Here is a 26,426-nt window from a genome sequence, read left to right on the forward strand (position 1 = left end):
AGCAGGGCAGAGAAGCAAGCATCCCAAGGAAAAGAGATCTTTGGGGTCCAGGGGAGACACGGATGGGACGGAGGAAGGAATCGAGGTGGCAGAGGAAAGAGATCCAGGAGGGGCGAGAGACAGTGTGGACCTCCCTCCCCTCCCACCCACCTGCCCCCTGGGTGGGGCAGGCCCGGCAGAGGGGTCAAAGGTGAGGTGCAGGGCAGGGGTCCTGAGTACCACTTTCGGGTGGCCCCCACTTACTGTGCAGCCTCTAGGGTGAGCATGGTGGTGCTGGGCTGGGCTCGCTGCCGCCTGCAGACACCACCCCTATTTATACCTTGGCCCAGCCCCCTGGGGGGGGCAGGGGTGCCGGCGGCTGTGAGCTCAGCCCGCCTCAAAAATCCCCTCAGGGAGGGAGTCAGGGGAGGGGGCTGGATTGCACAACCCCTTGGTCACGTGGCAGGGAGGGTGGGCCCAGGGTCTGTCTGGATTTGGGGATCCCCAGGGTTGGGATGGGGGGATTGACCCTAAGGAGTGGAGATGGGAGAGGAGCCAGATTTGGGGGGACCCTGAAAAAGTAAAGGAGGGGTCAAGGGGTCCTGTGGGCAGGGGGGGTGGGGGGAGGCTCTGGACCCAGGAACCAGAGGGGAGTGGGTTGCCAGGCACTGGGGGCACGCCGAGACCGCCGGCTGACGAGAGCACTGGGGGGTGTCAGAGGTGGGGGGGCCCTGGGCTCTCAGAGTAGACGTGGGTTGGGCTGGGGTCCCTGAGAAAAACCCAGGGCCGAAGCCAGTGGAGACCCCAATGTGGAAACATTGTGGGTGTGTGACATGAGAGGGGGGTCCCCCTGGTCGTTCCGGGGAGCGGGAGCCTCCAAGCCAGGGGCTGCCCCAGGCCTGGAGGAAACAGGTCAGCACCTGGAGGGCGGGGCAGCCGGGCCAGAGGAGCTTGTGCCCATAGATGCTCTGCTCACTGGGCCTCGAGGGAGGGCTCGCGGGGGTGGGGGTGAGACCCGGCCCAGAGAGCTTGCAGGGAGGGTGAGGGAGTCCGGTGAGGGCCTCCTGGGGGTCAGTGGATCCCACTGAGTGGAGCTAACCCATTTGGGCCAGAGCTTATGACAGTGGACCACGACCCCCCAGGGACCACAAAGCACCGGGTAACAAAAGGCCTGAACTTTATTAATTCTCCGCCCATCCCACCCCACAAGGCCCCTGTGGGGAGTCAGCCGAGGTCAGAGGTCACCAGGCCTCGGGGCCGGGGGGCCCGAAGCGCCTCAGAAGCTGCTCCTGGTCCTGCAGGTCCTTCCGCACCTTCTTGCGCATGTAGAAGATGGGGCAGTCCCGGCTGCGGGTGAGGACGGGGGTCAGGGCCACTGCCCCTGCCCGGGCACACCAGAGTCCCACTGCCCAGCCCAGTGGTGGGGCAGGGGCCGTTCCCAGGACTTTGGCCCCTGTATGCTGCCCACCCACCTCCCCTCCCACGATGGGCTGTTTGCTCAGCGGGCATGGGGGGAGCCGATAACAGCGGGTGCTCACTCAGGCGCTGGGCCACCAGCCGTATATCACCTGGCACCTGGCGTGGGAACCCGCCCCGCCCACCTGTTCCCTGGGGAAAGGCTGGCCCCGCCTTGGCGGAGGGGGCCAGGACCGTGTGTGTGTGTGTGTGTGTGTGTGTCTCCCCATTTCCTGGGCAGATACTGGGTGCCCAGCACCCCCCACTCAGCAGCCCCCAACCCCACCCCAAGAAGGCTGGGATGGGCACTGGCCCGTTTTGCAGGCCAGGACGCCGAGGGTCGGCGATGCGGGGGGCGCCGAAGCCTGAGAGCCCGGAGCCAGGGCTTTGGTCCATAGGCCTCGGCAGCTCAGAGGAACCTGGGCAGTCCAGCGCTGGGGCCCAACAGGCATGCCCACCTGGTGCAGATGACGTCCTCGTGCAGGCTGCCCTGACAGCGCTGGCACTGGGTCCAGAGGCGCGAGAAGCGCTCCTCCAGGGCGTTCAGGTGGGATACCTGGGGATGGAAGGGCTGAGTGGGCGGCCCTGCGCACCCCCAGCTGCCCCTCCCCACCTCCCCTGATCCCTCACCTCCTTCTGATACAGCTCCGACCCCCGGGCTTCGCAGAACTTGCACACGGCTCCTGGGGTGGGGGAGGGGGGCAGGTCAGCCTGGGCCGCCCCACCCCTGCCCCTTCCCCGCCCGCTGCCCATCCCGGCTTCTGAAAGTCCCCATCGATGAGAGAACAAGGGAGCAAGTGTGTGGAGAAAACTCCCTGGGGAACTCCCAGGGCGGGGGGCCCAGGACCCTCGCGGGGCTGCCTGCAGACAGGAGCCCCCCACCCAGGGGCCGGGGCCTATCCAGGTAGCCATGCCAGCCCGTGGGGCCGGTGCCGGGGACCTCGGGTGACGGCAGAGGTGGGAGGGCAGGGGAACGGGGTCGGGGACGGTGCTCACCCTGGTGGCTGAGGACAGTGCGGCAGCCAATGCAGCAGTTTTGGCGTTTGGCGAAGGCCAGGAGGCCGCCCACCTTGCCCGTGAGTACTGTCTTGCAGCGCGTGTGGTCCCCGCCTGCGTGTGAAGGCAGGCGGTGGGCCCGATGCCCTCCCCCACCCCCCACCCCGGTACCCCGCCTGCCCTGGCTGCCCCCCGCCCGTACGCAGCAGCACGGCCTCGGCTCGGCCCTCGCCCAGGATGGGCTCGAAGATGCGCAGCAGAGGCTTGGCGAGCTGCTGCTCAAGGTAGTACTGCGTGTCGATGGGCAGGCTGTGCTCCAGCACGAAGAGGGGGTCCTGCGGGCAGAGGGGCCGGGGTGGTCTCACCAGGGGGGCAGAGTGGAGGGGCCGCAGCCACACACACAGGGGCCCGGGAAGGGATAAGGGGCTGCGGTCCCTGCCAGGCAGGGGGGCAGGGGCTGTGGTCAACAGCGGGCAGCCAGGGTGAAGGGCACCGGGAGCTGCCGTGCGTCTTCCAGCCATGAGTGGGGGCAATGGTGGGGGGCAGTCACTGCGCCCGGACTGGGATGGGGTCAGAGGTCATGGGGGTCCCTGGCCGCGGGCCCTGTGATCCATGCTAGGGTCCACAGGTAGGAGCCCTCAGGTCACCAGGGAAGGGTCAGAGTTCACGGTGGGGACAGGAGATGTGAAGGTGGATGTGAGCTGGAGCTGAAGGTTGGAAGCCAAGATAAGAGGTAGCAGGACAGGAACTAGGGACTGACAAAGGGGTGGGGGTGGGGTCACAGGTCACTGGACATCCAGGTAGGACAGGGGAGGGTATGAATCCAAGAGAATTACAAGTTGAAGATCCAGGATCAAGGAGTCAGTAAGAGACACAGAAACAGGTGGTGAGACAGACACTCTCGCTCTGTGCAGTGAGGCTAGGCCCCCTTCTGCAGGATGGAGCCAGGAGGGGTCAGAATAAGGGGGGTGGGGTGGAGGGCCTCTCCAGAGGGTACCGGGAGGCCCGGAGCAAAGCACTGTGGAGCCAACTCCCCCGGGTGTGTTGCGGGGCGGTTCTCAAGGCCCCGTGGGGCCTGCGGAGAGAAACACCCTCCCCGCCAGGCCTGGAAAGCAGAAGTGAGAGCAGAGGAGAGCTGGGCGGGAGCGGGCAGCCCAGGTGGGCCTGACCTCGGACTTCATGTAGGCGGCCACGCCCTTGGCGGCACTGATGATCACGTAGGGGACACGGTCACCCAGGCTGGGCGCGCTCCCGGGGTCCCGCTTCCTCATCCTGCGGGGAGACCGGGGCGGCAGGCTGGGTGAGGGCAGGTGGGACGGTGGGGGCAAGCTGGGGGGTAGGAAGTGGTGGGCCCAGCTGGAAGGAGAGGGGCTATTTCTGGCCGGTCCCGCCCCCTACCGCGCTGGGCTGACCTCTCAGCCAGCTCCACATGGGCCTGCTTGCCCGCGTAGTCTGCGGCTGCGCGGGTCAGCTCCTTGGTGATGACCAGCTGTGAGATGTCGATGCGGTTACATAGCAGGTCGGAGATGACGTCCTGCGCATGCGCCACGGCGCCCGCGGGGTCTCTGCGGGGGGGGCGGACGGATGGACGGGCGTCACCAGGGCGTCACCGGTGGCTGTGGCCGCCCGGCTGGCACCTCCACTGCCCTGAGGCTGGGGGACCAGGATGCGCTCCAGGGGCGGGGAGGGGCCCTGCCCGGCCGCAGGCTGCCAAGTGGCAGAGGCAGGGCCGGAACCCGCAGCTGTCCGACCCCACACTCTTTCCACAGCTCCGCCACCGACAAAGGGCTGGGCCTGACACCTGTGTCCCCAAGGGAGGAGGGGCTGGGGGCTGGGCTCCTGGGCCTGAGGGAAGAGAGGCCGGGCTCCAGGTCCGGGTGCGGGTTCCACACACCGGTCGATGAGCAGGCGGCGCAGAGAGGCGGTGACGAGGTTGGCCACTAGGGGGCAGTTGTCCCTGCGCACGGCCTCCAGGCCCTTGCAGTCCATGCGGTCATGGGCGTCAGACCGGGAGGAGAAGAGCAGGCCCGCATACCGCTTCTTGCTGATGAGCAGGTACGGGAAATAGACCTGGGGGGAACCCGCGGCTGAGAGCCCCTGAGGCTGTGGGGGCCAGTGCCCCATCCTGAGGCTTCCCCAGAAACAGACAGGGCCAGACAGGGATGGTCCCTGGGACACGGGAAGATGGACCCTAAGACCCCAGCACCTCAGCTCAGGGGGACACCCTCAGCACTCCAGGGACCCCAAGTCGGAAATGGGCTGGGATAAAGCTAGACCCTAAAACCCGAGATCCAGACACTGGGGTGAAGTCTGGAGAGCCCCAAATGGGGGCCTGAAACAGACCAGAGGCAGACGGGGGAGACCAGGCAGCACCCCCTCAAAGACAGGAGACTAAGGGCAGGGAGTGAGCCCTGGGGCAGGGACAGGCTCCAAATCTGAGAGGTGTACCCCGAGGCCTGACCCCAGCTTCGAACGCGGGGGATGAATCCGGCGTGAGGGCTCCCAGACCCAAGCCTGTCGCACGCTGGGAGGCAGGGAGCATTGGACAGCGGTACCCCGATCCAGGAGTTGCCCCGTCAGGGCCCCTGCTGCACAGGACAGCCCCTGAAAACACCTGAAAACCAGAGACGCTCCGAGACCGACGGGGTCTTTGGGAAACAGACACCGTTCTGCGTAGCAAAGCCCAAGGCTTTTGGGGGTTTCCAAAACCAAGGTCCCCAAACTCAGGAGGATCCAGGCAACACAATACCTCAAAACTGGGGCTTACGAAAAAGAGTTTTTAAATAAATAATTTTTTTAAAAATAAGGGACTTCGCTGGCAGTCCTGTGGTTAAGACACCATGCTTCCACAGCAGGGGGTGCGGGTTCGATCCCTGGTTGGGGAACTAAGATCCTGCATGCCGCACAGCATGGGCAAAAAAAATTTTTTTAATAAATAAATAAAACTGGGGCTGATGAACTCAAAGAATAGGATACCCAGGGCACCCAGATCAGCACACCTCGAAATGGAGACATAAGCAACAATGGGCATTCCTGGACGCTGATGCAGTAGGAGAACTCTACCCAAATGCGCTCAAACTTTGCAGGCACCCTGAGAATCAGAGACCCCCCCAAAACTGGCAAGACCCACGTCTGCCCACTCCAAGCGCTGGGGGGCCCCCACTTACTTTCTCAAACTCTAGCCGGATGGGTGAGGGGAAGTGGCCAGACACCCAGTCCGCAGCCTCCCGTCCCAGGGCCATGGCCTCAGCCACAGAGGAGACGCCAAATCGGCACATGACAGAGTCAGTGTCGCCATACACCACCTGGGGAGGGGCACGTGTGACCCAGAGGGTTGGGGAGATGCTGGCGGCCCCTGCACTTCCCACACCAGCCCCAGGCCTGTCTCAGGCCAGCAGTGGGCAGGCAGGAGGCCCCTGACCTTGGCATTGGCACTGTAGCCGTTCTCCACCGTGTACTTGGACTCCACGAGCTGCTTCGTTCTCTCAATCATCTGGCGCCCGAACCCAGTGACGCTCTGTCAGAGAGAGAATCAGGCAGAGTGAGGGCCCAGGGGCCGTCCCCAGGGAACACAGGCTTAGGGTCCCACCTCTGCTGCTTTCTGCAGCTGTGAGTATGGATGAGCCACTGCCCTTCTGGGCCTGTTTCCAAATCTGCAAAATGCGGCTACTGAGCTGCTCCTTAATGGTCTGCTGGAAGTAGGTCCCTGGCCCAGAGCCCTGGGCACAGAGGAGGAACTGACTGCAGCAAACAGTGGTGGAAAGGCTGGAGCCAGAAGAGGCCATCAGCTCAGTGTTTCTCTCCACGGAGGTGCTGAGGATCTGCGGACACTGCAGGCAGCTCTCCGTGGTGCAGGACCACTGACATTCCTGGTCCCATCCCCCTATCCCTGGGCAATCAGAAATGTCCCCCCAAAGGTAGGGTGCTGTACCAGGGCCATGGAAAGACCATTCCTTTCCAAATAAGGAAACTGAAGCTGGGGAAGGAGAAGGGACACACTAAGGAGAAACAGGCATGACTCTTCTGTTTTTGTTTGGATCTGCCCAGAAAACCTTTGTCTTTAACTAGAGCATTGAGGCCACTTATGTTTAGTGTAATTACTGATTATATCTGAGCTTAAATCTACCATCCAACTAACTGTCTTCTATTTGTCCCACCTGTTCTATGTTCCTTTTTCTTTCTAACTTCTTTCTGGAATGACTCAGTATTCTTTTTCTTATTATTATTCCACTCTGCTGCCCCCATAAGCTTGAGAGACAGAAATAGGGAAAGAGGCTAAGAAACAGAGACATAACGGAGACAGAGGGAAGGGGCTGAGAGGGAAATGACAGAGACAAGGCCAGGAAGCAGCAGCTGCTATGAGGAAGCCCCAGGGGAAGCAAAGCCACACCCTCCTGCCTGGCCTCCCCTCGGGGCTGGAACCTGACAGCCAGACATCCAATTCTTTCCACCAAGGAGGATGGGAGATGCCCCCAGAGATTATGAAGGGCCAGTAAGAGCAGTAAGGGTGGCCTACTGTAAAAGATTAACCTCGCTCAAAGAGAGGCCTGGCTCTCGGCTGGCTCCTGGGAGGGAACCTCTAAGCCAGGGGTCCCCAACCGCCCGGCCATGAACCAGTACCTGTCCGTGGCCTGTTAGAAACCAGGCCACGCAGCAGGAGGTGGGCGAGCAAGTAAAGCTTCGATTGTATTTACAGCTGCTCCCCCCCCCACCCTTGCTCGCGTTACTGCCTGAGCTCGGCCTCCTGTCAGATCAGCGGCGTCATTAGATTCACACAGGAGCGCGAACCCTACTGTGACCTGCGCATGTGAGGGATCTAGCTTGGTGCTCCTTGTGAGAATCTAATGCCTGATGACCTGAGGTGGAGCTGAGACGGTGATGCTAGCGCTGGGGAGTGGCTGCAAATACAGATTATCATTAACAGAGAGGTCTGACTGCACAGAGACCAAAATAAATCAGTTGCTTGCAGACTCATATCAAAACCCTATCGGTGAGTGGCAAGTGAAAACAGGCTCAGGGCTCCCACTGATTCTGCATTACGGTGAGTTGTATAATTATTTCATTATATATTCCAATGTAATAATAATAGAAATAAAGTGCACAATAAATGTAATGCACTTGAATCATCCCCAAACCACCACCCCCGCAAGGTGCATGGAAAAGTTGTCTTCCACGAAACCGGTCCCTGGTGCCAAGAAGGTTGGGCACCGCTGCTCTAAGCCTTTGGCGTGTCCTGCCTGACAAGTGTCTTTGTTCATCTGGGACCTTGGGTCACATCAGGTGATCTGTGCTAACGTGATTTGTGGTGGGGCCTTGGGCCACATGATATCCAGCTTGATGTCTGGAGGGACTGGAGACTGAGTAACTAAGGTCAGTCACATGGCGCTCCATGCACCCCCAGTAAAAACCCAGGACACCAAGGCTCAGGGGTGCTTCCCCAATGGGCAGTACCGTGTGTATGGTCACACATCAGTGCCGGGAGGAATAAGTGCTGTCTGCAGGACTACCCTGGGAAAGGCAACTGGAAGCTTCCACCTGGTCTCCCCTGGACTCTGCCCCATGTGCCTTTCCCTTGGCTGGTTTTTTTTTTTTTTTTTTTTTTCGGTACGCAGGCCTCTCACTGTGTGGCCTCTCCCATTGCAGAGCACAGGCTCCGGACACGCAGGCTCAGCGGCCATGGCTCACGGGCCCAGCCGCTCTGCGGCATGTGGGATCTTCCCGGACCGGGGCACGAACCCGTGTCCCCTGCATCAGCAGACGGACTCTCAACCACTGCGCCACTAGGGAAGCCCCCTTGGCTGGTTTTAATCCCTATCCTTTCACTGTAATAAATCATAACCATGAGTATAACAGCTTTTCTGAGTTCTCGGAACCCTTTTAGTGAATCACTGGATCTGAGGATGGGCTTGGGGGCCCCTGAACTGTAAGTGGGTGTGTGTGTGCACAGGCCCCTCCCAGCATAAGGCCCACCCACTGCCAGTTCTTCCAGGTGTTCCACCCACAGCCATGTGAGGACTGACACAATGTTCAGGAAGGGAGCTCCCCGTGGCTGGAGGTAACCAAGTCTGGAATGTGCAGGGACCCAAACCCCAGGGGAAGGAGCTAGACAGAAGACCTCTCTAAGAATCTCTTAGGCCATGAGCTGAGGCACTGATCCCAGCGTGGCAGAACCTCAGACTCAGGCGCTCTGTGGTCGTGCCGTGAGTCTGTTTTTCTGTATGAACAGCAGAGTAAACAGGCCTAGGATGCTGCTGTGGCGGGGAGGGAGGTAGTGGGCTTTTATGCCCACATTCCCTCTCAAAGCAGAGCACTGCCCTAGCACCGGCCAAGCATCTTCCCTGGGATCCTCACACAGGGACGGGACAGGGGACCCTCGTGCCTGTTCCAACTGTGACCAAGAACACACCACAAATTAACGGCCAGAGCCTGACCATGCCGTTGGGTGAGCCCCCAGCCCCGCCCCAGCCCCCCGACAGAAACACGGCCCTGCTCTCCCATCAGGAGGAGGGAGCGAACCTGCTCCCTGCTCCCCCACCCTCATGTGGACCAGGGGAGGAGGTGGGCTGGGGTGGAGACTGCCAGGGACATAGGGGCTGTCAGGTGACTGTGTGACAGGTGAAAAGAATGAGCAAAGCTGCCTCCCTCCCTCAGTCCCTCGGCCTCTGCCTCCCCCACCCCGCCCTGCTCCACCCCAGCCCTCCCGGAATTTATCTGTCTGCAGAGCGCCAACTGCTTTCCATACACATTTACTGCTGTCACCATCTGTGTCCCCGCAAGGCTGGGCACCAGGGGAGGAACTCTCATCCACTGTGTCACCTGCTGGACCCACAGGGCACAAGGCCCAACCTACAGTGAACGGTCAGCAAGTCTTTGCTGAACCAACGAATGAACCAATCACACAAGCATCCGCTCTCCAAAAGGTCAGCGGGTTGGGGCGATCTGGGCCCTGACCTCTACTACACTGAGCCCTGGTTCTCCCTAAGGGGTGGCTGTCTGTCCCCTACCTGCCGCGGTGCACTCACCTGTGAGATCTCCAGGCATGGCAGCTTGCCCACCTGGGCACCAGTGAAGCCGTACACAGAGTTGGCGCTCACTTTCAGTGCCAGCTGCCGCCCGTCCAAGACCTGCCGCCGTAGGGGGTCTGTCTCCTTGGCCAGCTCGGCCTTGGCCCTGGGAGGAGAAGGAGAAGGGGGAGGCAAAGGCCATTCAGGTGGCATTTCAGGCCTCAGGGGCAGACGAGAGGCCCGGGCCTGGGCACTGGTCAGGGTGCCTTTCTAGAAAGGGGTGTCACATACACTTGTGCAGGCTGCACACCGCAGAGGTGCCCAGCACAGGGGCTGGAGGGAGCTGCCCGCGGGGGTGCCTTGTTCTAACGCAGGCACAGCTGCAGCTCAGTGCACCCATGATGGACAGGGATCGCCAGGCCGCCTCAGCAAGGCTGAGCTACGAGCAGGGGTGGGCGGCCGGGCTCAAGAGCCCACCTCTTCCGGGCGCCGAGCAGGTTCTCCAGGATCTGGGGCAGCAGCCCCTTCCGCACCGCCATCTTCACAAACTCGTCCCCCGTGGGTGTCTTGATGAACTGATCCTCGGTCAGGCTGGGCCGAAGGTGGTGGGGGTGACACCTGGCCTCCCTGGCTCCTCCTCCATCCCCTCTCGGGACCCCCCCACCTCTTGCCAGTCCCCTCCCCTCCCCATTAGCTCTGGATCCCCAGCCCCAGCCAGCCTGAGGCCGGCCCCTGGGTGGTCTCGGGGTACACGTGGCGAGCGGGGCCACCATACCCCAGTTTCTGGGCGGCCCCGGGCCGTAGAAGCGTGGTGTAGCACAGGTTGTGGGCCATCATGATGGACGGGTACAGCGAGGAGAAGTCCAGGGTGGTGATTGGGACATCATAGTACCTGGGGGGCCGGGAGGAGTCAGGGCGGGGAGCCCCCCCTGTCCCCACCAACCCCGCCACCGGGCCTTACCCTTTCAGGGGCTCGATGACCGTGGCCCCCGTGTAGTCCTCGCCGCCCTCCGTCTTCACCACGGGCATCAGCAGCCCTTGGCGCATGGCCTGGGAGGGCAGAAGGCGGGAACTGTGGATGGGCGCGGGCAGGGCCCCTCAGCAGGGAGCGTGGTGGCCAGGCCCGCCCTGGGCTCCGCCCGCTGACCTGCCGCAGCAGCTGGGACACGACCTTGACCTGCTGGCCGCGGCTGAGCAGGTAGCTGAGGGGCACGCCGGTGACGCGCGCCATCTCCATGGCATTCACCAGCACCATGAGGCGCTCCAGCAGCCGCAGGGGCAGGAAGGCGTCCTTGAGGCAGTACACGGCCAGGCGGCGGCGCGTCTGGTCGTTCCCATTCTGGGGACGGGGGCAGGCATTAGGGGACGGGAGGCGACAGCGTGGGAGGAAGGAGGAAAGAAGGGCACAGCCTGAGGACTTAGTGAGGCCCAGAGGTCGGGGCAGGGCAGCGGAACAAAGGTCGCCATGCCAGAGGTCGCGGGAGTGGGTAGGGACAGGGGTCCCATCTGCGGGGCGAGATCAGAGGTCGAAGGTAGGAGCTAAAGGGGACGGTCAGGAGAGCAGGCGGATGTCCCGGGCCAGGAAGGTAGGTAGGCGCCGAGGGCCGAGGTCGGGAGGGTGGGGAGAGAAGGGACGGCGGGAAGCGGGTCGGGCGGCGCGGGCACCTGCAGGTCAGTGATGATGCTGTGCTGCACGTCCTCCTTCTGCTCGCCTAGGAAGTGGAAGCTCACGGCATTGAGCGTGTAGGACCGGAGCTTGTACTCCCGCAGCAGCACCTGCAGCGAGCGGGAGCGGGTGGGCGGCAGCCCCGGGGAAGCGGCCCTGTGAGGGCGGCCCCCGCCCGGCCCGCCATACCTGCAGCATGTCCATCTGCACGCGGCCCACCATGCTGACCACCTTGCTGTCCCGCCGGCCGGTCTGCCTGGACTGGAAGGACGAATCCCGAATGCTGGAGCGGAGGCCGGACACACGGCCCAGCAAGGGGAAGGTCTGCACCTGGGGGCACAGCACATGGGGAGAGCGGGGGCTGTGGCGGTGGGATCCGCACGGCCGAGCCACAGCAACGGTAACCAGACAACCCATGACACCCCCTGCGGTGCCACCCTCTCTTCCTGCTGGGAGCCCCGCGGGCAGGGGCAGCTCTGGGGCAGAAGGACCCTCTGTGGCTGGACAGGCACGGATGGGAGGCTGGGACAGGGAGAGTCAGGGGCCTGAGGGCTGGGGCGTGAAGGGGCAAGGATGGTGCCCAGGGCTGCGGGAGCGGGCGCAGGGGCAGACTTGGGGATGGTGCTAGCTTGACGGGGAGGCAGCGGGTGCTCGGGCTGGGAGGCCTGGAGGACGGCAGGGCACGGTGTGGAGCACCAGGTCTGCACTGGCGACAGTGCGTGAGCCGGGGCCAGGTGTGGAGGAGAGGCCTGAGCTGGGCTGGGAGCAACGAGGCTGGGGCTGGAGGGCAAGGCAGGGAGCGGAGGCCGGAGTATAGACGCCAGGCCGACAGGGGTGGGCTTCTCCCTGGAGCTGCCGGGGGCCTTAAAGTGTGCTTGTTTGCTTTTTCCATTATGAAACTGGCCAAACATAGAGAAAAGGAAGAAAATAATACAATATATACCCCGTTAGGAGTTGAACTGGGTCCCCCCAAAAGACGCTGAAGTCCTAACTCCTGCACCTCAGAATGTGACCTCATTTGGAAATTGGGTCTTTGCAGGTGAGCAAATTAAGTTGAGGTCATTAGGGTGGCCCTGATCCAACATGACTGTGTCCTTAGAAAAAGGGGACATTGGAGCACAGAGGCATGCACAGGAGGGAGAGTCAGGGAGAGTGCCACGTACACTCCAGCAATGCCTGAGGCGACCGGCAGCTACGAGAGAGGCCTCAGAAGGAACCAACCCTGTGACACCTTGACTGGCCTTCCAGCCTCCACACTGAGAGACGACACACAACCATGGGGCTTTGCTACGGCAGCCCCTGCAAGCTCACACGACCCCCCAGGCCCACACCAGATTCAAGCATCAAGGTTTTGCCACCTACTTCAAGGACACCCCCTTTTTTCCTTATTTTTTGTTGACATATTTTAAAGCCCGAAGAACAAGGCGCTGCACTCCTGCCCACTTCAATCTGCCCCTCCAAATACACGAGCCTTTTCTGACTTAACCACGAGTGCTTCCTCGCCTCTGCAAAAGCCACAGAAACCTTCTGGGCTCTGAACGGGGCAGAGACGGGGCCAGAGCCGGGGTTTCAGGGAGGCAGCCGCCCACAGCCTGAGCCCTCGGTGGGGTGTCTGAGGGCAGCCCCACGCCCCCGCCCGCCCGCCACACCTTGAGGATCTGGGCCCGGGAGATAAGGTACGGAAGGTCGAAGTTCTGGATGTTGTAGCCAGTGATCACGTCGGGGTCGATGATGCGGACGAAGGCGGACCAGGCCTGAGGCAGGAGCACACCGGGTCACCCAGGCTGTCATCCTGGTCAACCCCCTGCCATGGATCCTCCCCACTCCTGGAATGTTCTGGAAGCCCCCAAGAGCAGCCCAAGAGCCCTCCCACCCGTGGAAGAAAGACTGGGAAGGTGCTTCTGAAAATAACGAATCCACAGGGGAAACGGCTCAGAAAACGGCCTCGCGCCTGGGAGGTGCAGTGTGGGGAGCTGAGGAAAATGGGGGTCGGGGGGCACGGAGCGAGAGCCACCTGGAGCAGGTCCTCCTCCCGCTCGTAGCTCTGCACCTTGGCGCCCAGGATGGGGGCGCAGGGCCGTAGGGTGAGCGCCAGGCGCAGGAAGGGCTCTGGCTCGCCCCAGCGCAGGCCCAGGGAGCAGATCTGGATCACGGGGTCCCGCTCAGGCTCCGGAAAGATGCCTGCAAGGGGAGGGAGGAGAGGGAGGCGGAGACCTGACCCCTGATGCTCCCTCGTGGCACATCGGGTGGGTGCACCTCTAATCTCACCTGGCCCACCTACTCCTTTCTGTCCCCACTGCCTGCAGAGCCTGCACAATCCACCCTGGCTCCCCACTGCCTGCAGCTCCGGGCCCTCTACCCCATCCCTCACAGGCTGGGCCCTCTACCCATCCCTCACAGACTGGGCCCTCTACCCATCCCTCACAGACTGGGCCCTCTACCCATCCCTCACAGGCTGGGCCCTCTTCCCCATCCCTCACAGACTGGGCCCTCTTACCCATCCCTCACAGACTGGGCCCTCTACCCATCCCTCACAGGCTGGGCCCTCTTCCCCATCCCTCACAGACTGGGCCCTCTACCCATCCCTCACAGACTGGGCCCTCTACCCATCCCTCACAGGCTGGGCCCTCTTCCCCATCCCTCACAGGCTGGGCCCTCTACCCCATCCCTCACAGGCTGGGCCCTCTTCCCCATCCCTCACAGGCTGGGCCCTCTTCCCCATCCCTCACAGGCTGGGCCCTCTTCCCCATCCCTCACAGACTGGGCCCTCTACCCCATCCCTCACAGGCTGGGCCCTCTTACCCATCCCTCACAGGCTGGGCCCTCTACCCATCCCTCACAGGCTGGGCCCTCTTCCCCATCCCTCAGAGACTGGGCCCTCTTCCCCATCCCTCACAGACTGGGCCCTCTTCCCCATCCCTCACAGACTGGGCCCTCTTCCCCATCCCTCACAGACTGGGCCCTCTACCCATCCCTCACAGGCTGGGCCGACCTGCCCCAGCGCCTCTGCACTCGCTGCTCTCTCTGCAGGGACTGCTCTCCCCGCCCCACTCCCCGGCCCCTCCCTCTTCACGAAGCTTAGCCCCTCGCCCGAGGCCTCCCCTGCCCACTTGTCCGAAGCAGCCCTGTCTGTCTCCATCACCTTCCTCCTTTGCGTTGCGAGTCTTTTAATAACCTGTCTGCTTGTGTGTCTACTCCCTTCTCCCTGAGTGAGCTTAAGAAATGCAGGGACTCCCGGGGTGAGACTGGCATATCACTAACATCCGGAAGGAGGGAGGGAGGACCCCCAGGCCCCGGGGACACACCTTTGCGGCCCGCGCACTCGATATCAAAACTGAGCACCCGCAGAGGTGCGATTCGCTGCCACTGCCCTTCTGGCGGGTGACTGACCACATCCGACCACAGCACGTCCGCCTCCAGCTGACACAGTGTGGCCTGTGGGGACAAGGTGGGTCAGCGTCTGCAGGGTCCCGGCTCTGTGACCCCCACCCCACCCCGGGGACCCACGCACCTTCCCCTCCGGCCTCAGGACGTATTTCCCAGCCGGGAGTTCCAGCCAGTTGCAGCCAACGATGTCCGCGTCCACCATGAACCTGCAGGGGGACAAGGGTCAGTGGGCAGAGGCTGGCTTGGGGGGTGAGGGGAAGGAGGCGAAGGTTGGAGAAGCGAGGCGGGGGCCATACCGGATCTCAAAGTCAACGTTGGCCTCGTAGGGCGCGAAGCTGGGGGTGCCCAGGCCGGCAACGCGGATGCCCTGCTCCAGGACGCGGCGGGCGGGAGCCACGAGGCGGGGCAGCGCCAGAGTGATGCGCAGAAACGGGGAGGGGCCATGCCCGTGGTACCCAAACATGCCTGCAGACGGAGCGGGTTGGCACCGGCCTGGAGGGACCCCCACCCACCTGGCCCCTGGGGCAGCACTCACTCTGCCGGGAGCACAGCTCCATGGCCAGCACGGCCGGCCCCGTGAGCTCCTTGCCCCCGCGCTGGTCCCGGCTGATGGCCGTGTTCAGCTCCCGCTGCAGGTCACTCAGGTGCTCAGGCCCAAACCCTGGGTGTGGGAGGGCCCGTCAGAAGTGCAGGGGGCCTCCAAGCGGTAGGGGCGAGGAGGGGTCTTTGGGGTCGGGGCCACTCACCGGGGGGTGCCGGGGTGTAGAAGTAGGGCGCAAAGCCATGGATGTGGCAGCAGACAGAGACGCCCTCGTCGGTGACCCCGAAGGCGCGGATCACCGGCACGGAGTCCTGGGACGGCAGGGGCACCCCAGGCAGGGGCCGTGCTAGGCCTGGGGGTGTCATAGGGTAAGGCAGGGGCTGCTCTCTCGGACACCTCAAAGGTGTGCCTGCCTCCCTCCTGGTTTACGTGTCTACCCTTGTCCTCCTTACAGTCCTTTTCCCACTGCACAGCTAGAGGGAGCACCCCACCTTTTTCACAAATTTCAAAAGTAGAATCAACTTTGTGTGGGCAGCATTACGAGCTTTAACTTAGGGATAGATTCGTGTAACCGCCACCAAATTGGGGTACAAGACGGTCCCGTCACTCCAAACGGCTCCCTCAAGCTGCCCCTTTGTAATCACACCTGCCTCCACCCCGCCCCCTGGCACTGCTGATCTGTTCTCTGTCATCCTGATTTTGTCTTTTTGAGGCCATCCACAGAATGGAGTCAGACAGTACATAACCTTCTAGGTCTGGCTTCTTGCACTCAGCATGGCACCTCTGGTATCCATCCATGTCGTTGCATTTGTCAAGTTTGTTCCCTTTTATTGTGGAGAACCACTGTGTGATATGTTACCCATTCACCTGCTGCAGGACATGTGAGTTGTTCCTGGTTTTGGAGCTATCAACATCCATGGATTTTGTTTGAATGTAGGTGTTTGTTTCTCTAGGGTAAATACCTAGGGGTGGAACTGCCACATTCTATGGTAAGAGTAGGTTTAACTCTTACATCTCAATAAAGCTTGGGGAAAAAACCAAAAATTCAATTACCACCAGAAAAATTAAAAAGAGTAGGTTGAACTCCGTAGGAAACTGCCAGGTTGTTTCCCAGAGCGGCTGCACCAAACTGTGGCCCCACCGAGCACAGGGAGCTCCTGGCACGGCGCAGCCTCGTCTGCACTTGCTGGCGTTGGTATGTTTCACCTTAGCTTTCCTCACAGCTGTGCGTTTGCGTCTCATGGTGGCTGTCATTTGCATTTCCCTGATATCTGATGACACAGCACATCATCTCATGTGCTTATTTGCCATCGTAGATCCTCTAGCGAATTGTCCAAGTTTTCTGTCCACTTTCGACCGGATTGTTTTCTTTCTCTTGAGATCTGAATGTTCTTTATTCGCAGCACTGGTCCTTTGTCAGACATATGGACCGCAAACGTTTCCTCCCCGCCTGTGGCTTGTCGTTTCATTCTTGTACAGGGGAGTCTTCGAAACACAAGTCAGGGCTTAGAGGGGCTCTCCCCATTGCCAAAGGCTCCCCAGCTTTCTCAGAATGGAGCCCCGAGGTCCTCAGTGGGCCAACGGGATCTCCCGCGACCTCCCACCTTCATCTTCACCCCTCGCTCCCGCCTCACTGGTCTCCTGGCTGTTCCTTAAACATACCAGACCTGCTCCCTCCTCAGGACCCTCTGCCGGGAATCCCGCTTTCCCAGACATCCCTAGAGTTCCTTGTTGCCTCCTCAGAAGGGCCTTCCTGCACCTCCATGACGCGAGGTCCAGCACCGCTGCCCTACTCGATGCTCCTCAGTTACCCTCACCACCACCTCACGTTCCGCTTCCTTTTTTTTTTTTTCCTGGCCGCACCATGCGGCTTGTGGGATCTTAGCTCCCCGACCAGCAACCGAACCTGAGCCCTCGGCAGTGAAAGCACAGAGTCCTAACCACTGGACCGCCAGGGAATTCCCTCCACTTCCTTTCTTATTCTGCCTCTCCTTCTAGAACGTGAGCCTCTGAGCGCAGGGACCTGGTCTGCCTGGAACAGGGCTGCCTCAGTGCAGACATTCATTTGTTCCTGACTAACTGGATGGATGAATGTATACCACACCACACGCCTCTCCCCTCTGCGAGGAGCCAGCTCCTTCAGGCCTCATTTAGAAGATGCCCCCCTCCTCCAGGATGCCCCCACCCCAGCCCTGTCTCTCCCTCTCGCAGCCCTGGTCAGCTGGGCGGGGACTATATGTGTCCATCTCCTCCCACAGAGCCAGAGGGGCTGACCTGACCCAGCCTCCACCTGGGAGCCCAGGGCCCCTCCTCCCACCCACCAGGCCTCTGTCCCCCAAACTCACCCACGTAATGGTCGATTTCCAACTGCTGGAAGATGAGGGGCTCCGTCTGGGGGTCCAGGGGGCGTGGGGAGGGCCGAAGCCACCGGGCATCTATGGCTGTCAGGGAGAGCTGCCCTGGACGCGGGAGAGGGAAGCAAGGCTCCATGGGGTTGTGGTCCTGCTTCGGAAATAAGTACTAAGTGCCTTCCCAGCCCTGCCAGTGATCCCTCAGGTGGCATCAGACTTGTGAAAAGAAAGTCAGGTGGAGGTTGTGGCCTGGATCAGGCCAGAAACTCGAGAGAGATTCAGGAGTCAAGGGTCCAAGTTAGACTGGAAGTGACAGGAAACAGAGGTGGCCTACTGACATGGGGTCAAAGGTCAGCCCCTTGTGGAGCTCAAAGTGAGCCAGGGGCTGGCAGTCAGAGGTTACAGGTCAGCTCCATGGTTCAGAGGCATGACAGGCGTGGGGTGCAAGGGGCTCCTGTTCTAGGTCTCACCATCCGCAGCCCCCTCCAGGGCCGACTGCAGCTCCTCCTCCTCCTGTTCCTGCAGCCTGTGCTCTGCCTCCATCTCCTCCATCAGCGCCAGCTCCTCCTCGAACTGCGATGGCCGATATGCCTCATCCTCATCCCAGAGGCCCCCACGGGCCCGCTTTGGGGGCACCCCAGGCCCTGGGCCTGGTCGCCGCTTACCATCCATCCTGTGGGGCAAGTTGAAGCAGGGTGAGGGTGCCCATCCTCTCCATGGCCTCCCATGTACCCACCATGACCGTGAGCTTTTAAAAAAAAAAAATCTCCAGAGTGGGGAATTCCCTGGGTCCAACGGTTAGGACTCCGCGCTTCCACTGCTGAGGGTGCGGGTTCAATCCCTGGTTGGAGAACTAAGATTCCACAGGCCGTGTGGCGCAGCCAAAAAATAACTATCAATCCATCAGTCAGTCTCTGGAGCACCTGAAGAGTAACATGACTCTCCATCCCCCCCCCACTCTCCCCACCCCAACCCCCGCCACAGGCTCGGGGGGTGCTGGCACCTTCCAGATGCCCAACGATCATCAGCAATGCCCAGCTCAGTTTAACCCTTTCCTCACATGCTCAAGCCCTCCACGTAATTTTTATCCTCGTTTGCTTGCCCCTTGCCAACCCCTTGGCACCAGCCCTGCACACCCTCCACCCTCTCTCATCACAGACGTGGTCCTCAGATCATCCCTTTCCTTCCCATAAGCCCCTGTCCTCAATGCCCTTGCCTGCCCCTCTCCCCATTGGCCCAGGCCTTCCTCCTACAAACAGCTGGGAAGCGCCTCCTTCAGGCCTGTAATTTGAAGTTATTAAAAATGAAAAACTTTTAAATTAGTTATTTATTTAGAAAAATAAGTTGTAAAAAAAGTACACTTCTCCCAGCATCAGGCCAGGACGGAGGGGATTATGAAAACTAAGAGCAGACCCAGACCCAGCTGGGAGAGAGTGGGGGAGGGGACAGGTCAGCTGCCCTAGGTGCAAGGGAACACCTCTGGATCTTATAACTATCCCCCCACATCCAGTCTCCCCTTAGTCCTTTTTGCAACAGACCCCTTGCCTTGGAGCTGCCACAGGCAGTCCAGCCTCAGACTACAGTTCCCAAGGTGCATTGCAAGGGGTAGTCACATGATCATGTTCTTTCTCACGGAATGGGGGTGAATGTGAGGTGTGCAGCTTCTGAGACAGCCTGAAAAGAAAGCCTGCCTTCCAGCCTTTTCCCCCTTCCCCATGGCTGGAGCGTGGATGTGGCGGCAGTGAGCCAACCTTGACCACGGGGACAAGGACAACACTGAAGGGGATGCAGAGCTCCAAGATGGAAGGAACCTGGGCCCTTGACAACCTTCTGGAGCAGAGCTGCCTACCTTTGGATGGCTATGGGGAGACATAAACTTGCATCTTTCCTGGGCTACTGTGCCTTGGTGTTTCTTTATTATAGCAGCTTAGCCTAAACCTTAACAAACACAGCATGGAAAAATTCTGAGCTGACTGGGGATATGTTATGGCAAATGTTGGTGGTATACAATGGTACACTTCTCAGCATTAAAAAGGAGGTGGCCGCTGATATACTCACAGGATGACTGAATTTCAAATAGACAGCTAATGGGAAGCAGCCACATAGCACAGGGAGATCAGCTCCTTGCTTTGTGACCACAGAGACGGGTGGGACAGGGAGGGTGGGAGGGAGATGCAAGAGGGAAGGGAAGAGATACAAGGATATATGCATATGTATAGCTGACTCACTTTGTTATTAGCAGAAACTAACACACCATTGTAAAGCAATTATACTCCAATAAGGATGTTACCAAAAAAGTGCATAAAGGAAGCCAGACACAGGAGTACATGCTGGGGAAATGGGGAGTTACTTTTGGGGTGATGAAAATGTTCTGAAACTAGACAGAGGTGGTGGCTGCAGAAAACTGTAAATGCACTAAATGCCACTGACTACACACCTTAAAATGGTTAATTGCACCTCAATTTAAGAAATCAGTATATATTGTATGATGCCATTTACACAAAGTTATAGAATGGACTAAGCTCATCTATGGTACTAGAAAGTAGGCTGCTTCTGGGGTGGGAGAGACTGACCGGGAAGGGGCATGAGGTTGTTTTGTGGTGTGATGGAAACGTGCTGTACATCCAACTGTGCGCTTGAGACCCGTGCATTTCACCATATGTAAACAGCACCTCAAGTAAAAGCAATAAAAGTGGGGAGGCTGCAATTCCACATCTAGGGGTTTATGCTACAGATACACTATCACATAATGAAAACCTGCATTTACAAGGTTATTTCCGGCAGCATTGTTTGCAGTCGCAAAAGACTGGAAACCACCTAAATGTCCCCCCCTGGGGAACTGTTTAAATAAGTTACATGAATTCCGTTCCACGGAATATTATGCAGCTCTATAAAGGAATGAGGAAGCTCTCTATGTACTGAGACAGAGGACTCTCAAAGACCCATTGTTAGGTAGAGAAAGCAAAGTGCAGAATGTTGTACATAAGAGAACTTTTGTGTGTGTATATATATATATATATATATATATGTATAAAAGGTGTCTAAGAAAATGAAGAAAATGTTTACCCTGATTCTAATCATTAGGAAACAATCAAATCAAAGACAAGACTGGCCTGCAAGATGGAATCTTCAAAAACTGTCGAAGTCACGAAGGGGGGAAAAAGGGCCAGGAAACTGTTTTAGATTAAAGGAGAGACTACGTAGTCATGACAACTAAATGCAAGGTCAGAACTTGGATTAAAAAAACAAAAATAGCTCTGAAGGCTATCACTGGAACAACTAGGCAAATTGAATAAGGATTGCCTATGAGATTACAGTATGCCTCATGGTAAATGGCCTGATTATAATTATCCTATAGTATCACGATGACTACAACTTGCAAATAGTTCAGCCAAAAAAAAGGTGTACGTGTGTCAAGATAAAGCGAATGAGGCAGCACACTCACAACTGGCCAATCCAGGCAAAGGGTTCATGGATGTTAATTGTTCTTGTCTTGGGACTTCTCTGCAGGCTTGGAATTTTTCAAAATTAAAAGTTGGAGGGAGGGCTTCCCTGGTGGCACAGTGGTTGAGAATCTGCCTGCTAATGCAGGGGACACAGGTTCGAGCCCTGGTCTGGGAAGATCCCACATGCTGTGGCGCAACTGGGCCCGTGAGCCACAACTACTGAGCCTGCGTGTCTGGAGCCTAGGCTCCGCAACAAGAGAGGCCGCGATAGTGAGAGGCCCGCGCACCGCCATGAAGAGTGGCCCCCGCTCGCCACAACTAGAGAAAGCCCTCGCACAGAAACAAAGACCCAACACAGCCATAAATAAATAAATAAAATTTTAAAAAAAGTTGGAGGGAAACACATAAAATAAAAATAACATTTTCACAAGGTGGGTGGGAGAATCTATCTAAAGATGTTGGCTTTTCATGCATAGTTCTGGCAGGATGGTAATAAACTGGCAACACTGGTTCCCTGGGGCGAGAAGACAGTTTGACCAAGAGCTAATTCATATACCATATGATTCACGCATTTCAAGTGTATAGTTTAATGGTTTTTAGTATATTCAGACTTGTGCAACCATGACCACAGTCCATTTTAGAACGCGTTCAACACCCCACAAAGAGACCCTCTGGAGTCAGCCCATCCCCCTCCTCCCCCTCCCCCAGAAGCACCACTGATCCACTTTGTCTAGATGGATTTGCCTGTCCTGGGCATTTCCTAGAAGTGCAGTCTTGTGTCTGGCTTCTTTCCCTGTGGGTGATGTTGTCAAGGCCCACCCGCGTAGCACGGATCAGTGCTTCGTTCCTTATAATGCCTGAATATTTCCCCACCGCGTCGCTATCTCACATTGTGTTCATCCACGAGGGTTGTTTGCACCTTTGCGCTCTTGTGAACAGTGCTGCTATGACCGTGCAAACGCGGGTTTTGTATAAGGAGAAAGAATCTGAACCAGCTCTCCTTTTGCGCCCTCTGAAGTAACTGTGAGAGATGCAGAGAGTCAGGACCTGGGGGAGAAACCCGGGTGAAGCAGAGGAAGCTGAGGGTTTCCAGGAGCCCGGAGGAGTGGCCAGACCTGGCCTGGAAGAGGGAGGTAGAAGGGGGCCGAATGGCAGCCCTGGGTCACTGGGCTGTGGCCAGGGGGTACGATGGGAGGGCAGCTGTCACCGGAGCAAAATCTAGGGTCCTGGACTGTCAGGTGAGGCAGCATTAGAAGGAAGGAGGCCCCTGGGTGTCCCCCCTCAGGGGCCCCAGCGCAGAGCTGGAGTTTGGCAAACGCTGTGAGCTTCTTCCTTTCTCGACGCTTCAGTAGCAAATACTGAACAGCGAGCGAATCCAGCAGTAACACACTACGATGAGTGTCTGCTTCGGGTCAGACACCAGGTTCTCTGTGACTCACTCCCTCGAGGTTGTCATCCCATCCCACCCAAACTCACGGCTTTAAATGCCACCTCTACGCTTTTGTGTCTCCGGCCCAGATTTCAGCCGGGCCTCCAGACTGACAGATCCAACTGCCCACTGTAAGCAGGTCCCTTCAGGCACCCCAGACTCCAAAGCCGGGCTCCTGATCTCCCCACAAACGTGCTCCTCGCACCACACCATCTCCCCCGATTCGGTAAGCGGCAGCTCCCATCAAGCCAACAGCCTTGGAGTCACCCCAACTTCTCTCTTCCCCTCAGACCACACGCTCACTCCATTTGCAAATCCCATCAGCTCTGCCTTCCAACGGACGGGAGTCCCACCGCTTCTCGGCCTCCCAGTCTGGTCCCTCTGGCTCCCTAAAATGGTTGGCCGCTTTATTTTGTGCATTGCTGCTTGTCTGGCTCCCCCTGCTGGAAAATGAGCTCCTAGCGGGCAGGGAGGCAGTTTCCTTCACTGCAGTATCACAGGTGTCAATAACAGCGTTTGGACCATAGAGGGCGCTCAAGAAATATCTGTTGGGACTTCCTCGGCGGTCCAGCGGTTAAGACTCTGCACTTCCAACGCAGTGGGCGCGGGTTCCATTCCTGGTCAGGGAACTAAGATCCCACATTCCCTACCACAAGGCCAAAAAAAAAAAGGGTGCTTCCTGCCATCAGCATCCTCAGACCTCCCCTATCCCCCAGACTACTGCAACAGCCCTGATTCCTGACCTCTCCCAGCCGAACCAGCTTATAAAGCCTCCTCCCCCACACCTGGGGAATTTGTCTTCAGGGCTCCCATTCCCCTGTGAAAGAATTAAAAAATTAAAATAAAACGACTATGATAAAAAAAAAGAAATATCTGTTGAATGAATGAACAGCCTCTTCCCCCACCCCACCTCCATCTCCGTCCTTGCACCCTGCCCCCTCAGTGTTCTCCACTCAGGAGCCAAAGGGATCCCATACAAGTGTGTCAGATCATCCCTTCCCTGCTGTGCTCGGATGCTGCCCCTGGCTCTCATCTCATGCACAGTTAAAAGCAAAGCCCTCATCTTGGCCCACAAGACCCTGCACAACTGCACCCCACCCTTCACGGACACCACCTCTGCCCTCTTTCCCTTGCTCACTCCAGCCACTTGCCTCCTCTCTGTTCCTTAAACACTCCAGGCTTGGTCCTATCCCAGGGCCTTTGCACAAGCTGTTCCCGTTGCTCTGCAAATGCTCTTTCCCAGATCTTCCCATGGCTCCCTCCTCCTCTCCTTCAGGTATTCATTTGCTCGAATGTCCCCTACTCAGTGAGGCCTGTTTAAAAATACAGCCCCCTGCCCCATGCTGATACTCTCCAACCCCTTCCCTTGCTTTACTTTTCTTGCTGGCCTTTGTCACTGTCTGGTGCACTGTAGCAGGTCTTAAGAGTTCTCAAAGTGTGGTGCCGTGGACCTGCAGCATGAGCTTCTGGTGGGAACTTGTCTGAATGCTGATTGTCAGGCCCCATTCCAGGCCTACTGAACCAGGGCCTCTGGGGGTGGGGCCCAGCAATCTGTATATCGAGCCCTCCAGGGACTCCGATGCTGCTCAAGTCTGAGCACCACTGCTTATTTATTTTGTTTATTGTCTGTTCCCCACGCTGTGAGAGCAGGGATTTCATCTTTGTTTCCTGCTATATCTCATGTCCCCAGGAGAGTGCCTGGGACTGAGTACGTGCCCAATAAACATTTCCTGAATGCAGAAGGAAGGAAGGAAGGAAGGAAGGAACTCACAGAATTTTCACCAAAACTTCTGAGGGTGGTGCTGCTATTAACCCTCCAACACAATGACTGGAACTGAGGCCCAGAGAGGTGAAGCCACCTGCCCAAGGCGGCACAGTTAGCTCAGAGGGGCAGAGCCAGGGTTCAAACCCAAGTAGGCTGGCGCCTGAGCCCCACCGGAAACCAGCGCTCCAGACTGCGGCCTCCAGGTGTGCCAGGAGAGGTATGGGGGTGAACTGCCCTCTGCCCAGTTGGGGAGACAGAATGAGGACAGGTTCATCAGCTTGCTCACCCCCGTATCCGGGCTCACACACATCTGCTGAGGGATTGATTAAATAATGACAGATGGACCTATTCACTCTTGCCCCCCAGAAAACCACACACTTTTCACTCTTTGGTCTTGTCCTGCCTCTGAGCCTCTCTGAATCCCGCTGCCCTTGTCACAGGCTGGGGACCATGTGGGCTTGTCTGACTCCCTCAACAGACAGAGAACCTTTGAGACTAGGGCAGGGCTGACGCTTCTCTGGGTCCCCAGCATCACCCAGCACGGTGCCTGGAACGCAGGCCACTTCAAGTTGTGTCAGTTTAGACTCCTCTCCAGCGTCACCGACTCCACAAGTCTGCACTGAGCCCCGGCCTTCTTCTCTCGGCTCCCAAAGACCAGCACTACCTCTTCATAGCTCAGAGCGCCCTGGCTTGAGCTTTCCTGGCCTTCCCCCAGCCAAATTGAATTATCACTGGCTCCCCAGTGCCTAACAAAGGCCCTGCCACACGAGCAGCTGGCTGAAGGAGTGAAGAGAGGGAATAGCATTGCAGGAGGAGGGAAGGGCATGGCGAAGGCCCTGAATGGGACAGGAACCTAAGGGGCCTGGGTGGGGAAGTGCAGGAAGTAGGGGGAGAAAAGGCAACAAGAGGTTCCTGGAGTGGGTGTGGCCATGAACCTGACACACTGACATCACCCTGCCCACTCACTCCACCTAAGCTCTGCCCTCAGGGTGGCACCCCCAAACTTGTTCCCCCTCAGCCTTCTCTCTCCAGCCTGCTGCTCAAACCGCAGTAATCTTGGGCTCCCCTTTCCTACCCTATCCCCTCGTGCGGGCTCAAACCCCAAACACAACCTACGCCTGATGGATTCTCCCCACCTGCACTGCAGGCGGAGCCACCTACGGTCCCCTCCTGCCTTCTAACTGGCCTCCCTCCTTCCACTCTTGCTCCTGCTACAATCCTATCTTCAGTCAGCCGCCAGGGACTTTTTTTTAAAACGCAGGGGAGGGTCACGTTGCTGGGATGTTTAAAACCTCCCCCGGGCTCCCTATCGAACCTAGAATAAAAGCTAACCGCACACCGAGATTTACAAGGCCCTGCAGGATCTGGTTCTCTCTCCCGTCTCCAGCCTCACCTGTTCCCTCCAGCTACAAGCACTCCAAGTTCCTTCCTACTTCGAGGCTTTTCCCCTGGACGATCCCCCTGCCCGGATCGTTCTTTACGTGGCTGACTTCTCTCTCAAATGTCACTTCCCCAGAGAGACGATTCCTGATCACTCTAGTTAAAGAAGCAGGCTACTCTGTTTTACTTCACTTGGGATAACGTATCACAGGCTTGAAAGCATTGCTTTATCGTTTATACTTATTACTTGTCTACTGTCTGTCTCCCCCTGAGACAGGGACCTTTTCTAACCTGTTCCGGTTGTAGCTCCTGCTTCTAGAACAGTGCCTGGCACAGAATACTCAATAAAGATGTCGCTATGCCCCCACGTGCACCATTCAGTCCCCAGTGCCTCCGGAACCGGTCTCCCCAAAGACCCTCCAGGGTGAGTCCACGGAGCCCAGCGCATTCGCCCCCGCATGCCGAAGGGGCGCCCCACCCTCTTCATCTTCCCGCGCGTCCCCGTGCTCGCGCCCACAACAGGCCCCTGCCCCTCTTCCGCGCGCCCCCAAGCCAAGGGGATTCCTCTCGCCGTCACGCCCCACGCGACCCCTCACAACCCTCTCTCAGACCCACGTGCCCAGCTCCTCAAGCCCCCTTCCCCGCCAGGCCGAACTTCCTGCAATTCCCCTTCTCCCGTAACTCACCCGCTTCAAACGGCGTTTCCCGCCACAGCCCACGCCGCCGTGACCCCTGACTCCGGCGCGCGCATGCCCAGAGTAGAGGCACGCCGAGCCGGGCCACGCCCCTACTGCACGAATAGGGGAAAGCCACGCCCTGTTTCCCCCACCTCTGGGGCACAGGCCACGCCCCCTCTTTCAGACGCGGGCTGTGGTCTAGTCCCCTTGCTGACGAACCCTCGCCGAACCACGCCCCTTATGACGTATGCGGGTCAAAGCCACGCCCCTTCCATGCCGAAGCGTCGACACCCAGTGTTATCGGAGCGCGCGCAGCGGTGTTGGGCACTGGACGTCACCACGACTCCGCC

General features: G+C 58.8%; 1 protein-coding gene across 1 annotated transcript; it reads right to left on the reverse strand.

The window, feature by feature from the left end:
• Positions 1–1,139: 1,139 nt before the first annotated feature.
• POLD1 (DNA polymerase delta 1, catalytic subunit) lies at positions 1,140–26,129 on the reverse strand. Its single transcript, XM_082676805.1, has 27 exons — positions 26,086–26,129; positions 17,850–18,052; positions 17,374–17,487; positions 15,234–15,380; positions 15,023–15,148; positions 14,784–14,952; positions 14,612–14,693; positions 14,406–14,535; positions 13,115–13,281; positions 12,750–12,854; positions 11,290–11,430; positions 11,100–11,210; positions 10,582–10,773; positions 10,396–10,484; positions 10,210–10,326; positions 9,912–10,025; positions 9,453–9,600; positions 5,852–5,947; positions 5,598–5,735; positions 4,325–4,500; positions 3,843–3,995; positions 3,600–3,702; positions 2,633–2,765; positions 2,431–2,544; positions 2,065–2,117; positions 1,893–1,990; positions 1,140–1,326 (listed from the first exon to the last, which is right to left on the reverse strand). Exons 2-27 carry the CDS (start codon positions 18,049–18,051, stop codon positions 1,221–1,223), a joined length of 3,324 nt encoding a protein of 1,107 aa, XP_082532931.1. The 5' UTR covers position 18,052; positions 26,086–26,129; the 3' UTR covers positions 1,140–1,220.
• Positions 26,130–26,426: the final 297 nt, after the last annotated feature.

The sequence above is a fragment of the Grampus griseus genome, assembly GCF_964374135.1.
Source record: "Grampus griseus genome assembly, chromosome: 19".
NCBI lineage: Eukaryota > Metazoa > Chordata > Mammalia > Artiodactyla > Delphinidae > Grampus > Grampus griseus.